Source organism: Aricia agestis, chromosome 15 (genome assembly GCF_905147365.1).
Source record: "Aricia agestis chromosome 15, ilAriAges1.1, whole genome shotgun sequence".
Taxonomy (NCBI): Eukaryota; Metazoa; Arthropoda; class Insecta; order Lepidoptera; family Lycaenidae; genus Aricia; species Aricia agestis.
Window position 1 is genome coordinate 4,597,716 of NC_056420.1, and position 15,306 is coordinate 4,613,021.

Consider the following 15,306-nt stretch of genomic DNA (forward strand, 5'->3'; position numbering starts at 1 on the left):
GTCCGGGGCCTGTGGCATATTGCCCTGCCACCCTATTGTTACACCATGGCCACAGCAATCAATAGTGGTTCAAAAGCTATGTCTGTAGTCGGCTAGTCTATCTGTTACCTGTGTACTTCAGTTTATTATATTTTGCAGGGCTTTATTTTTTGATTGTATATAAAATGCATTTTAATTTACTTTTTTTTTTGCTAACATTCTTTTTTTATTCTGCAGGTAACATTTTTGTTTGATTTGACTGAGTGTCCAAGATGCCTATCGGCTGTGCACCTGGATGAACTTGGAGACTAAGCTTCATGTTATTTGTTTATTTTTTCTTTTTATAAGATTTAAAGAAGTTAAAGTTTTTGTTTTTAACAAAATTATGACTTGTTAGTAAAAACTTAGCTTCAACTTTAATTTTGTTATTTTTTACTGAGGTTTATTTTTTGGTTGTTTATTACTAATAAGTTAGTTTATCTAAGTTAGTACTTTAGAGTTTACATGACTATCTGGTCAAAATATTTAAAGGCCAGACTCAATGACTTCATTTCACAAGGCTGTATTGCATAACAGCAGAGTACTGATTTTTTACTGGTTAGTGGTTACTACAATTATATGATTAATTATTGTCAAATGCAAACCATGCTTGACCAAACTCAAATAATACTATTTTTATGATAAAAATGTGTATTATTTAGTAAATAAGTTTCGTAATGTATTTGGCAATGATAATTATTATTGTTAGATGTTAGAAGCCAAAAATGTTCATAACTAAAGTTCCTATTTGATTATTATAACTTGTATAGTTAATAAATGCAACATTTTATACAAATCTTAGGTGTTTTATTTTTTACGGCCCATCATAGCAGTAAACAGAATATTATTATTTTTTTAATCCATTGCTGTCAAGTTATTAGATACCTAGTAATTTTACATACAGCATGTTTGAAGAATGTGGCATTTAGACTTATATTATTATTATATAGTGATTTGTCTTATAAACACAGTCAGGTCAAATTCAGAAATGAAATTCCATATAGATACCTCAATCTTATATTATCCTTTCCCAAAGTGGGCGATAACACCCCCTTGTGAGTTGTGGGTGCTGAAGGTCTAGGTGTGGGACCCAGAAAAAAAATACAGGCGTGGTGTAGAGGCTTGGAGGGTGATTTATTTCATCTGGATGCATTTTAAATTGAAACAAGGGGGGTGCTAAACAATCTTTTCTCAAAGTGGGCAGTAGACAAAATAAGTTTGGGAACCCCTGTTATAGTATGGGAGCGCCAGAAATAGAATATAAATAGTTCTTATTGTGACATGTACAATGTTCAGCATCAGCGTAGGCATCATCACTATTAAGGAATCTGTGGTATTAGTGTGACTACTGTGTAAAAAAAAGTTGCCAGCGACTTCTAATAATTTTTGATTACAATGATGAAATTAATAATGCTTTTAAAATAATAATAATTATAATCTATTTGTACTAATTACTAAAATAATAATCAGAGACTAAACTATTATATAGAGAACCAGCTTGGTACATCTGATCTGTCTTTGTTTCGGCGAAGATAAGTTTTAAATGATTTCTTTGCTTCATCTAGTGATTTCATGTCATCATCGAGATCACCCTTTTTCTTTTCAAAAATATCAGGAAATTCAAATTTCATTGTTTTTGGCTATAACAAAAACAAGTATATAAATTTTCTTAAATAATTATTGTAATTATTGAAAATTGACTTGAGAAAGAACCCTTACCAGTACAACATAAGCATATTTGATGTCATCGTCCTTTACAACGTAACCTCTGCCAACATCTTTTCGGAACTTGCCCAGGGCAATTTTGGTTCGCACATCTACAACCGGTACATTGTAAATCTTCTCTAAGTAATTTTTAACATCAAACTTTGTCATTTCCATGGAGCATTGGAAGTGAACAACGTTGGGCAGCTGTTTTTCATGTGGACGTACTAATTTCATCCAAAAGTTTGGGAGGAATACCCTTAACTGCGGGTTACCTCTTTGATAAATTGGATACCTAAAATAACAATTTTGTTGTTATTGTTAAAAGTTTCAAGGTGCAGAAAGAAAACAATTTTTACAAATTATAACATTCTAACTAAACTATTTAGGTGTAGAAATTTATTAGTGTTTTAACATTTTATGTAAATACCTAGCGACATAACAAAAGATTAAATTATTATATTTATCATTTTGATGGAATAAGAATTGTATAATATTTGTTGTTATAGAAATATTACCAGCGAGTGGACATTGTATTTATTTCTTCATAAAATTATTTATTTATTACTTTTTACAAAAATTTGATGTTAAATTTCTGTAGGTTAGGATTCTTTCCTTCTTCTTTTTTTTTTTTTTTTCATATAATGGCACTTCGGCTATAACCATGGCCAGTGTCGAGTATAATATAATGGCGGGAAAACAATATTCTTAATACAATTTTTTCTTTATTATCGTCAGGTCAGTCAGGTCTAAAGTCTAAGTATAAAGTCAATACAGTCAAGAAGTCAAGTCGGTCGATTCAGTAAAGTGGTAGGACGCTTTACTGAAACTTTTGATGGAGTTTTGGAGGGAACACAAAAGAGCACGTTTCTGGTTATTACATCACTTTCCTACACTTGTGCACGATAACGAATATTTAATGGTTAATATCCTACCAATATTACACATTAAAAACCCAGATAACACAATTTTAGGAAAATATTATAAAAACACAACATCACTCTTTCACATTCTTCCACAAACTCCCTTTTCCTTCTTCTTAGTTAATAGTTTAACAAAAAGCAGATGATTTAAAGCCTAACATAAAAAAATAATCTTAAATCCATAAATCATTTTATTCCTCCCGCAGACAGGAGCGATATTATCGGTCGATAATAACGCGCGATATATGTTTTCAGTACATTTTGTATGATGACGCTCATGTAGAACTTTACTCACTGCTGCGATAATAACGCCGCGATCAATGCATATATGTCGCGCGATTTTATCGAGCGATATTATAACTCGATAAAATCGCGGCTGTATTATATGCATTAATCGCGGAAAACATATATCGCGCGTTATATCGATAATATCGCTCCTGTCTGTGGCCTCTGATTTTTGGTGATTGGCTTTAAATGAATGTGTCAATTGGGCGCTGCTGGTATATAAGAACTGTCAAAAATTACGTTTTTGTATGATAGCAGCGTAATATTCCTTTTCTTGCCACGTTCATAAAAAGCCTTGTCGAACTGTAGATCTCGAACTTGCAGTAAGAAAGTCATGACAGGCGGGAAAATTTTCTAAGCGTAATTAGACTAGAGTTCGACAAGGCTGTTTATGAACGTGGCGAGAAAAGGAACTAACGCTTCTATCATACAAAAACGTCATTTTTGACAGTTCTCCTTTACCAGCAGCGCACATTTACTGACATTTGTACGGTAGTACTTATTAGTTCCATGTTGTAAACACGCTTAAAAGGTGTATTTTTTTTTTGTATTTTTACCAAGGCTTTATTTGAATATGTCAATGGGCGCTGCTGGTAAAGGAGAACTGTCAAAAATGATAGAAGCGTTTTTGTATGATAGAAGCGTTAAAGGGCCCATTCACGGCAGGACTGCACGGCAGTCCTGCAGTGAATGGGCCTCACTGATTGGTTCACACTCGGTGTTTCCGGCCGGCAACACCGGCACCCCATCTACGGCAGTCCTCCGTACAGTCCTGCCGTGAATGGGCCCTTTTATTTCCTTTTCTCGCCACGTTCATAAACAGCTTTAGAGGACCGGTTGGTCTCTCTAAGAGTTCACTAGAGGTCGGAGGAGTAAAGAGTAAAACTCGATTTACTGTGGTGAACTGAAGTGATTTATTTACAAAAATGCGCTGCTTATATACAAAAAAATGAGTTAATTATTATTATTACAAAATGTACAAAGGTTAAAAGATTGATTGTGATTGGCTATTACAATTAGAAAGAGATGTACAGAAAGGGATAAAAACATTTACAAAAATTAGAAAGGGAAAAAAATTGAATAAGAAATATTTACAAGGTTTTACGATTGCCGCGCGGGAAACTGGACGCACCGCGGCTCGCGGCGCTGGCATCGCCCGAGTATAAATATGGGCTCTCGCGGGCCGCGAATTCAGTCCGCGCGCGCATTCCATACCGACGACGTCTCTCTGCCGGTCGCCGCCGTGCCGGTAATAATTAGGTATAGTAGTGCCGCCATTTTGTGAAGATGGAAGCTCTGCAAACGCCATGAAGACCGTAGCCACGCTGCGAAGATCCCTCGCTCGACGTAGCCGCGATGTGAAGACGCGTAGTGTTGTTGCGAAGAATTCTTATTAGAAAAATGCCTTTTTCAAGGCCGAATCATGTCCGGTATTATTACACGGACAGTTTCTCTCGTCATTGCGAACGTACGTTCTTTGCAGAGCGATTTTCTTCTGTGTTTCAACTTCTATTATCTGTGTGTACGACGTACGGCCGTCGGCCGGTACGGCCCGTTGTACCGAACTTTGCTTTGGTCATTGCCCATTGGTCAATATGATTAAATTTAAAAAATTGATTTCTGGGATTTGCGACTTTGACAGTGACATTGACAGTTTGTTGTGAAAAATGGCGGTGGCCTTGTCACCAGACCAAGAATCGGTGAGTTTAAATTAAATATTTATTATTACTGTAAACCATTTCACACAAAAATGTTATAATTAGAAAATTTAAAATGTTTATAATGATTTTGTGTATAAAATTTGCACATTTAGCTATATTTGAATATTAATTTCGGTCGTTTTCTTTTCCATGTCATCAGTGTTTGTTTTGATTTCAAGCACTTGCGGCTTACATTAGTGATTTTAATGTATTGTTTATACAAACTTGCAAAGAAATTAAGAAATATCGATGATATGTATCGAATACAAATGAGTAGAAATTGTATTTAGCGAATTTTTTAAAAGTAAACTTTGGAAAATACTTTATTATGGTAGATTGTAGGTTTGCCAAAGAATTATTACGAGTCACTTACCGTACTTATTGGAGCTTTTGTAAACATTTGTAATACCAAAAATGTAATTAACGAGGCATAATTAAAAAAAAACTGTTCAAATGCGTCCGATCGGTTTTTAGTTTTATACTGAGTAGGTGTTTGTGTATTGCCATCCGTTCCGTTTTAGCGTTCTTTAATCACTAATCAACAAAACTTGGTTGACTACGGTACTCTAAAACGGAACCCTGACCAGCAGATTTTTTGTATATTCATAGGTTAATAGTTATTGGCTTATATTACACGTATCAATATTATCGTGAATTGCAGAATCGTGATAATATCACAGCGATTTTAAAAATTCTTGAAATTGATACTGGGGGGCGTGGCTTCCACAGATTATGCGATCTCGTATTTAATCTGTGCTCACTTGCAAATATAGCAGAATATGTTTTTTAGCCTTTTTATATACAGAATTCGTAAATTTAATATAATTTTGATAATAAAAATACTTAATAATTAGATAAAGAATTCTTATTATTATAATTAGAGCCTGATGACCTCAAGGAGTTTATTCTTTTGTAAGAAACATGCCCATTTTTATGGAATCTGAAAGATGTTTAAATATAATATAAGATAAATAATAATAATAAACAATAATCCATCTTGTTTTGCATGCATTTAGTTTTTAACGTGCATGTGAGTATTATTGCTTTTGCTGCTTTTCTCTTATAAAAAAAAAATCTTGTATAAGACGACCTTCCTCTAGCGATTTCAACTGTGTACTTTTGGTGATAATATTGACCGTATAAAAGGGCGCTTCAGTACTTGTGATTCGAGTGGATTCGCGTGATACTCTAATCATGATATATACTGATGCGTGTAATCTGCACCATATAATTTAAGAGTAACATTGTCTTACAAAATAGAAATATAGAGCTGCCATCACCCAAATTGCCTTCGCCGGCCAGGCATGATAAAATTCCCAGACATTTGGCTGAAATGTTGTTATTTCCCCGGACACCTCTTTTAAACAGTATAATATACGATAACTTCTTGCCAATTTTTGCTTTTCCTACAAGAATTTGCTAAAAAGTTGGATTTTTCTCAACAAAAATATCCGGATTTCACCTGGACATTTTTTTAAAAATCAGACCGGACGCACCGCGCAAACTAAAACAAATCCATAAACAACAATAAAATAATGTTTAATATCATTGTAGGTTTAGGGGCTGCCTTAGAGAAACGTTCCTCTGCCACAAATCACAATATTATGAACTAGCTGTTGCCCGCGACTTCATCCGCGTAGACATTAGTTTAAGGCCCTGTATTCCCAAAAACGGACGATTTTCAAGATTTAAAAGTGAAAAAAATATATATTATGTTAGTTAAGGATCTAACACAGTGGAATTTATATTCCATTACACTGTGGCGGTACCCACAATTCGCTTAACATTCCTGCATCGCGCTATCGAAGTTTCGGAGAACGGCAAGATATATACAACGTCTGAAATGACGTCAGTGGGCTTCGGCCTGACCGAGCATGCTATCTCGCTCGGTCGGAAGATCTTCCTTTTCGGCCGCCACTAACAACGATAAATTGGTGACCCCGACAAGAATACGCATCCTTCTGGACATTAATCATCATCAACACTCCCCGCCCCTCCGCACCACGTCAGCAGACATCAAGCATAACCGGGTCGCCTCGACCATAAGCCGCGTTGGAGGTCCGCGCCGGTCGAACCCGCGTCTGGCTTGAACGGGGCAGCCATAGGCTACAACGACCGGTCAGCAAGCAGAGCACGGGGTCCCTCTCCTGGTCATTGCACGCGTAGCTTCGGCCCACACCTGACAACACAAGCGCATCGAAGAATACCACAGGTCTTCGGGGGGGAGGTGATGTGGCGGTACCCACAATTCGCCTAACATTCCTGCATCGCGCTATCGAAGTTTCGGAGAACGGCAAGATATATACAACGTCTGAAATGACTTCAGTGGGCTTCGGCCTGACCGAGCATGCTATCTCGCTCGGTCGGAAGATCTTCCTTTTCGGCCGCCACTAACAACGTTAAAACACAATATCATGATTTTCACTCGATAGAAAAAAATCCCAAAGTTACCTCTTCTTTTAACGAAATTGCCATACTATGTCCAAATAATTTGGAATTTTCAGATAATTTTTGACTCGATTTAATTGATGAAAAAAAAACGACGATCAAAAAACTATAAAATTGCAGGCTCAAAGGTTCGGCTGGTACGCTTTCAGTCACACACTTTGCGCCTGCAATTTTATAGTTTTTTGATCGTCGTTATATTTTTATGTCTAATGTCACTTTTACATCTTGAAAATCGTCCGTTTCTGGGAATATAGGGCCTTAAATACTAATTTATAGTTGACTTGTTCCGCGTACCTACATCGATTGAATATTTTACGCGCAAATCATAAAAGTATTTTGTGCGGGAACGGTACATTTTCCGGGACAAAAAGTATCCCTTGTCCATTTCCCGAGACTCAAATCGAATCGAGAGAAAAATCGAGTCTAATCGAATGAATAGTTACTACTTATAGACGTTCCGCGCGGCTTCGCCCGCGTAAATTAGATATTTTACAGACAAATTAGTCTACAAAAAATAGCCTATGATCCTTCACGTGGTCTACTTCTTTAAATCTGTGCCAAATAACAGAAAAATTGCTCCAGTAGTTCGTGAGATAAGCCCTTTCAAAATATTGCCCCGTTTTTTTCACATTTTCCTTTATTTGTTCGCTCCTATTAGTCTTAGCGTGATAAAATATAGCCTATAGCCTTCCTTAATAAGTGGATTATCTAACACTGAAAGAATTTTTCAAATCGGACCAGTGGTTCCTGAGATTAGTGCGTTCAAACAAACAAACAAATTATATTAAGTACTTATTATAGATAATTAGGTTCTCCAATAATAATGTAAATTGTTAGACCAATATTTACTTGCATCATGACTACAACGTCTGCAGCTATGGATTAAAAGATAATTCTGAGTTGTGTATTTTCCTCTATTTGTATTTAAATTGCATGAACTACAAAATGCATTTGGCTTGTAGCCTGTAGAACACAATTTCTTTTACTAGGCACCATACATAAATACTTAAAATCAAGTGTAAAGGCAAACAAACGCAGTAGCAAGTGCCTGGATAATGCAAGTCGTTCTAGAATCCAGAGCATCAGGAATGAATAAAATTGAATATGAACATGTTTAAATCCAATTCAGTGTCCACTGTCCAGTATCCACTATACTTTGATGCAATTTTAATCTATGCTGTAGTCTAGTGACGCGCGTGTCCAATGATGTAAATCAACACTAACATGAAAGAAATCTCAGTAAGCAACACTCATAAGATGGGCAGTATCAATAAATAAAGTTAAATTATCTATAATTTCTCTTTATAAGGTAATTTGCAGATTGAAATTGAGATTGTGTGGGAACGGAAGTCGTTATAAATCGGTTTGTTTAACTGTGAGTGACGCCGAGGGCGACACTCGACTGGTCGTCTCAAACTCTCGACTCAATGGGCAGATCGACAGGCTGCGGCCTTGTTTATACAGCCTGTGTTCTCTTTACTGAGATACCAATGAGTTTGTAGCTTTCACAGTCAACATCTCTGTAGACTCTGCTGATATACGTTAACGCGAATGTGCTAAGAGATGATTATGAGTAGAAATGACATGACGTAGTCAAGTCTACAGACATTTTTAATGCTAAGTACTCACATACGGTTTTGCTCGATCGAGCAATAACATCGAGCAAAACCCGCGGCTCGAGATTTCGTCCACACATTCAGCATTGCTCGATGGTTTTATTCTAAATCTATATATTTAATTCCATCGAGCCGGCTCGATGCGAGCCTTCTAGCTGTGAGTTTTGCGGTCCAGACAGTAATTATTACTCGATTTGGAGTAGAACTATCGAGCAAAACCGTATGTGAGTACTTAGTATAATGCTAAGTACTCACATACGGTTTTGCTCGATAGTTTTACTCCAAATCGAAGGAAATGACATATTTGACATGTTTAATACCACCGAGCCGGCTCGAAGCGAGCCTTCGAGCTGTCAGTTTTGTTATTGCTCGATTTGGAGTAAAACTATCGAGCAAAACCGTATGTGAGTACTTAGCAATTGTCTCTTGATATATATCTCAGTGGCATCTGAAGCCTGTCACAAAAACGCTGTAATGTAAAAGCTCGTTCAAGGCCACTTGCTGACCCTGGCTCACAGAAGTACAAAGGTTTAAGGTGGTTTAACAAGTCCCTTCATACTTCAGTGGTTATGGCCAGGCCGGCAACGCAGCTGCAGCTCTTCTAATGTTGCGTGTGTCCATGGACGACGGTAGTTGCTTTCCATCAGGTGACCCGTTTGCTCGTTTGTCACTATATTTTATATAAAAAAAATGGTCACTTGCTGATCCTGGCTCTCAGAAGTTACAGAGGTGGGTTAGATTTTTATTAGAGGTTAGCTAATTCGAACTTTGCGTAAATAAGTTCGATCGGCCCCATCTCAATTACGAGTCGATACATTCGAGCGTAAATAGGAGGAAGTATATTTCCTCTCCGCCGCAGTTTCCGGAGCGCGCGACTTTACGGCCAGTTGCCCGTTTCCTCTGCTATTGGAATTTAACCTCATATATTTAACTTATGAATACCGTTGTTTATTGCTTCGTGTTAATTTATTGCTAGCTAGATAAGATCCCATCAATGATAGTCTATTTATTCGAGAAACGAGGAGAAAGATTATCGTGATATGACGAGGCACAGATAAAGTAATCCGCAGTTTTTGGGATTCGTGTTGGGTTGTCCTAATCTAAAATTCTCTTATGAATTTCGCAGAAGCATACAAAAATAACATTCCTAATGTAAGTGAGCCCTTAATAGTGCCAGTAGGAACGGTTGCGTCATTTTTCCGCAAAGTACTGACCGGCAGGCAGTCGGCAGTCGGCACGCCGCGAACAATTCGTAGAAAACTCACGTTAATAGCTCATTGTACGTATTTGCGTCTTATACACGATTAGTAGGAAAAATTCTACACAAGCACCTAAACGAACCTCGATTGCATAGTATTTACTATTTATAAATAGAAAACACAACAACGTCCACGTCCTACATATTACAATCAAAAGTATTTTTTAAAATTTGAATATCGGAATGTATTTCTTATTTATTTAAAAAAAGTAATACGCTCCACAGTATAATAATACTTCATTATTTTCACAAGTAAGATGGATAGTAATGGGAGGGGGTCCGGACGCCCAGGCCCCCCCCCCCCCCCTTATATACGCCCATGCATGCATTCATATTATATTTATGCGAAAGTGTGCCTGTCTGCCCATCTGTCTGTTACATTCGTAAGCTTATATCAGTATCGCCATACCAAATATCTATAAAAGATAACATTTGGCATGGTCCTTTGAGAAACGGGAAAGCACATAGGATAGTTTTTGTTGCAGAAAAATGTACGGCTCTCGCGCGATAAACTTATTTCGGGCGTCATATATTCATGTTATAAAAGTAAAGTTAACAGATCCACCAATACAATTTCATGGGATAATATGTACAGTGATATCGTACTATGATGGTACTATGTTACATATATCCGTTTGATCTACTAAATCTGCCCACTCGGCCCGCCCACTCTCGAGACGCGTCTGAGGGTGCGGAGAGTTGACATACGTACTTGTGAGTAGGGTTGCTAGTTGCTACATTGCTAGATCAGCGAAACTCAACCTGCGAACCCTCGGGACTTTATTCCTAAATAATTTTGGTTGCGGCCCGCGACAACAAGATTAAAACATGTTTGTTGCCCGTTTAAAAAAATTAAAGGTGTAGGGTGCTGGGCGATGCAGACAAGGGCATCGCCAAGGGGGGGCAGGGAGGGGCAGCTGCCCCCCCCCCAGAGACCCTAAAAAAGTTGCCAAATATATTACAAACAACGACCACTATAATATTAAAATATGGTAATAGATGTAAGGCTCGTAGTACAAGTGAAAAGCTTCATGTGCTGTCGACTTTACCTACAATTCATACCTACTTTTGTCATTTATAGAGAGTGAGTAAAGTATGAATTGTAGACTGTAGTAGGTAAAGTCAACTTGCCCCCCCCTGCGCCATCGGCTGGCGACGCCCTTGGATGCAGAAGAGACAAAAACAATAATTATACACTAAAGACGTAAATTATAATATTATCTCTATCTGTTACACCACCAGTCCAATATTAATCTGTTTGCTATAGGACTAGCCAGTTAATCAGAGCCCAAAAGTCGCAACCATTTCTTTCAAGTTTCAGTGTACCTATGCTTAAGCTAATACGTTGATAGCTCTAATATTACGAGTATGTTATGGCGATGATTATATTAGACTGTAGACATAATATCGTGTAGTAGATGGTGAGTGGTGACTAATCTATGCTCAAGTATTTTTTTTCTGCCTGCGCCAATATAAAGGGTCACCCACTCGGCAAAAAATGCCACACCTTCAGCTTCGCTAAATGCCGCTTTGTGCAAAAACTCGTGTTGAAAAAATTGCCACATGTCGATCCGACCGGCATCGTTTCTACGAGATCATTCACTTATGGTCATACTGATTTAATGATTACTTAACTTTAATTTAATGAAGAGTATCAGGAAATATATAGATTTTATGTCAAAATGTTCATTAAATACCTATATCAAATTAAGTAGTACGAGGGCTGCTATTTATGTATCCGGAACTGGCCACTTACAAGAACAATATTTAAAAAGTAATTACAACATTTGAAAATAGAACTCTTTGGTTGAAGAATACATTTTGTTTCATATGTGACTGTCAATTATTTTTCCATTGTGGCGTCATTTTGAAAATTGCGTGTCTTCATTTGCCATGGATTTAACGCGTGAACATTTTCGTGCAATGATTTACTACGATTTTCGGCGTGGGCTAAATCAACAACAGTGCTTTATTCAACTCACCGCAACTTTTGGAGATGAAGCACCATCAAAAACCACTGTTTATCACTGGTACAGTGAGTTTAATCGTGGGCGGTCTATGCTCACGGATGAAAATAAAGAAGGTCGCCCAAAAACAGCTGTTGTCCCACAAAATATAGATGCTGTGCGGGAACTAATAATGCGTGATCGTCATGTTACATATCGCGAGATAGAGGCGTCCTTAGGCATAAGTATGACGAGCATACATAAGATATTACACGAACATTTGGCTGTAAAAAAAATATGTTCGCGTTGGATTCCGCACAACTTGACAATCGATCAAAAACGGGCTCGTGTCGATTGGTGCAAAAAAATGATAAAAAAATACAACCGTGGTACGTCAAAAGCCGTTTATAATATCTACACAGGTGATGAATCTTGGATCTATGCATATGACCCCGAAACTAAACAACAGTCAACGGTGTGGGTGTTCCAAGATGAGCCGAAACCAACAAAAGTTACTCGTGCAAAAAGTACTTTGAAGCAAATGGTCGCCTGTTTTTTTGGAATTAATGGACATGTGGCTACAGTGCCATTAGAGAATCGTAAAACGGTTAATTCTGAATGGTATACGACCATTTGTTTACCAGAAGTCTTTGAAGAAATAAGAAAGGACAACCGACAACGCAGAATCATATTACATCACGACAATGCTAGCTGTCACACCTCAGCTGAAACAACTCAGTTTTTGGAGGGTCAAAAGATCGAATTGACTGGTCATCCGCCGTACAGCCCTGATTTGGCACCTAACGATTTCTTTTTATTTCCATACGCGAAGAACAAATTACGTGGTCAACGTTTTTCGAGCCGCGAAGAGGCTGTTGATGCGTTCAAAATGCACGTTTTGGAGATACCTCAATCAGAATGGAAAAAGTGCTATGAAAATTGGTTCCAGCGTATGCAAAAGTGTGTCGATCATCGCGGCGAATATTTTGAAAAGCAATAAAACCATATTAAATGATATATGTTTGTTTCTTTTTTTAATTCCGGATACATAAATAGCAGCCCTCGTAGAGCCTTGTAAATATAATTAAAGAACACAAAAATTGCACTACATATTTCCATTCCAACGGCGTTCTCAATAATACCATAGGCCAAATCACGAGACGAGTCAAGAAACTTCATATCAAAATGTCAAAAGTATGTAATTTAGTGACTTCTCGTGGTATGGACCATAGCTGTTGCATTATAATATTATGCATTGGCTCGTGCTTTAAATAATACTTGGGGGTCCATAATACTCCCCATAGCTATCGTGATTCGTGAGGTCAGTGTACTGGCGGTGCGGGCGTGTGGCGGTCGCGTTCGGAAACGTTTGACAGCTGTGACAAGTGACAGTTGTGTTTTCACAGTGCGTGACACCGGTGTTCCAAATTCAAAATTCGCGACGCAAAACTTTTCTTTTAGGTTTTTTGCAAGTTATAAAAGCTAGAGATTAGAACGAAAGATTCTTTATACGGGCTATGTGTAGATATGAAGAGATGAATCATTTACTTATTTTGACTATCTAATAACATCTCTACCGTAGAGAGTTGACTTTAGTAAATAAATGATTTATAAACTTTTCCCCGTCATCCTTATCGGAATATGATATGACTGAAAATTAGTTGTTGCGATAATGTCTCATTCTAACCGTAAAATGTTTATAAACACTAGTTTTTACTTTTTAAAGGTGAAATTAAAAAAAAAATGTAGAGCAATTCTATATTTTGATAATCAGTCGTTTGTTACTTGCTTGAATCCTACTTCCTACTAATATCCTACTAATATTATAAAGGCGAAAGTTTGTTTGGATGTATGGATGTATAGATTTTTACATTAGAATTTTACAGAAACCGTACATTTTCCCATAAAAAATATTTCCCCCGTTTTTCCCACATTTTCCTGAGTTTCTTCGGTCGTATTAGTCTTAGCGTGATAATATACCTAATATAGCCTATAGTCTTACTCGATAAATGATCTATCTAACACTGAGATAAGTTTTTAAATCGGACCTGTAGTTCCTGAGATTGACGCGTTCAAGCAAACATACTCTTCAGGTTTATAATATTAGGTAGGTAAGTATAGATTTTTTTAATTATCGCTTGACAAACTTGAGTCTCGATCTAAAAGACTATGAAATGGTATAACATGGTAGTGATGATGATGATGATGAATGTAATTTGCATTGTAGCATAAGCTTTCCGTTCTTAAAACAACGCCGAAACTCCCAAACTTGTATCTATAAAGAATCAGGAGTTCTCTCAGCACCTTCCGAACCACGGTATTCCAGGTGTATCTCGGTGCAAAATCTTACTTGTTGGTAGCATATGCTTAGAATACTTCTCACGAAACCGAAGTCACCACATGTTTCCCTATAAGTTTTGAGGTGTTCCCTCGATTATTTATGGATCCTTCATCAGATCACCACTTTTGTGAATATAATACCAAATTGGGATGATACCCTATATACCAAAAGAAAAATTTTGAAAATCGGTTAACAAACAGCGGAGTAATCGTTAAATATAAGAAAACGAACATAACACCTCCCCCATTTTGAAAGTCGGTTAAAATTGTAGCCTATGTGGTATTCTGATGTATAAGCTATATTATTGTAAAGTTTCATTAAAATCCGTTCAGTAGTTTTTGCGTGAAAGAGTAACAAACATCCATACATCCACACATCCATACATCCATACATCCAAACAAACTTTCGCCTTTATAATATTAGTAATCGAGGGAACTCCTCAAAATTTATGGGGAAACATGTGGTGACTTCGGTTTCATGAGAAGTATTCTAAGCATATGCTACAAACAAGTAAGATTTTGCACCGAGGTATACCTGGTATACCGTGGTTCGGAAGGTGCTGAGAGAACTCCTGATTCTTTATAGATATAAGTTTGGGAGTTTCGGCGTTGTTTTAAGAACGGAAAGAATATGCTACTATGCAAATTACATTCATCATCATCATCATCACTACCATAATATTATACCATGCATCGTCCCATGATTATGAGCCTTTTCATAGTCTTTTAGATCGAGGCTCGAGTTTGTCAAGCGATAATTTAAAAAAATCTATACTTAATATTATAAACCTGAAGAGTATGTTTGCTTGAATGCGCAATTCTCAGGAACTACAGGTGCGATTTAAAAACTTATTTCAGTGTTAGATATCTCATTTATCGAGTAAGGCTATAGGCTTTATTATATTATATTATCACGCTAAGACTAATAGAACCGAAGAAACTCAGGAAAATGTGGTAAAAATGGGGAAAATACCTATTAGAAAGGGTTTATCTCACGAACTACTGGAGCAATATTTGGCACTTAATAGAGTAGACCACGTGAAAGTAGTATTTATAGCTATTTTTATT

The 15,306-nt window shown here is 37.0% G+C and overlaps 2 protein-coding genes across 2 annotated transcripts in view; one reads left to right on the top strand and one right to left on the bottom strand.

Moving 5' to 3' along the window:
• Positions 1–1,440: 1,440 nt before the first annotated feature.
• Positions 1,441–2,311, bottom strand: LOC121734101 (probable 39S ribosomal protein L23, mitochondrial). Its single transcript, XM_042124518.1, has 3 exons — positions 2,241–2,311; positions 1,738–2,017; positions 1,441–1,658 (listed from the first exon to the last, which is right to left on the bottom strand). The coding sequence occupies exons 1-3, from the start codon at positions 2,252–2,254 to the stop codon at positions 1,500–1,502; spliced, it is 453 nt and encodes a 150-aa protein (XP_041980452.1). The 5' UTR covers positions 2,255–2,311; the 3' UTR covers positions 1,441–1,499.
• Positions 2,312–4,569: 2,258 nt separating this feature from the next.
• The window catches only part of LOC121734098 (tyrosine-protein phosphatase non-receptor type 9-like), a 99,840-nt gene continuing 89,103 nt past the window's right edge, over positions 4,570–15,306 (top strand). Inside the window, exon 1 of the mRNA XM_042124515.1 lies at positions 4,570–4,630. Within this exon, the coding sequence (XP_041980449.1) occupies positions 4,598–4,630 (33 nt within the window). The 5' untranslated portion in view covers positions 4,570–4,597. The remainder of the gene's footprint in view (positions 4,631–15,306) is intronic.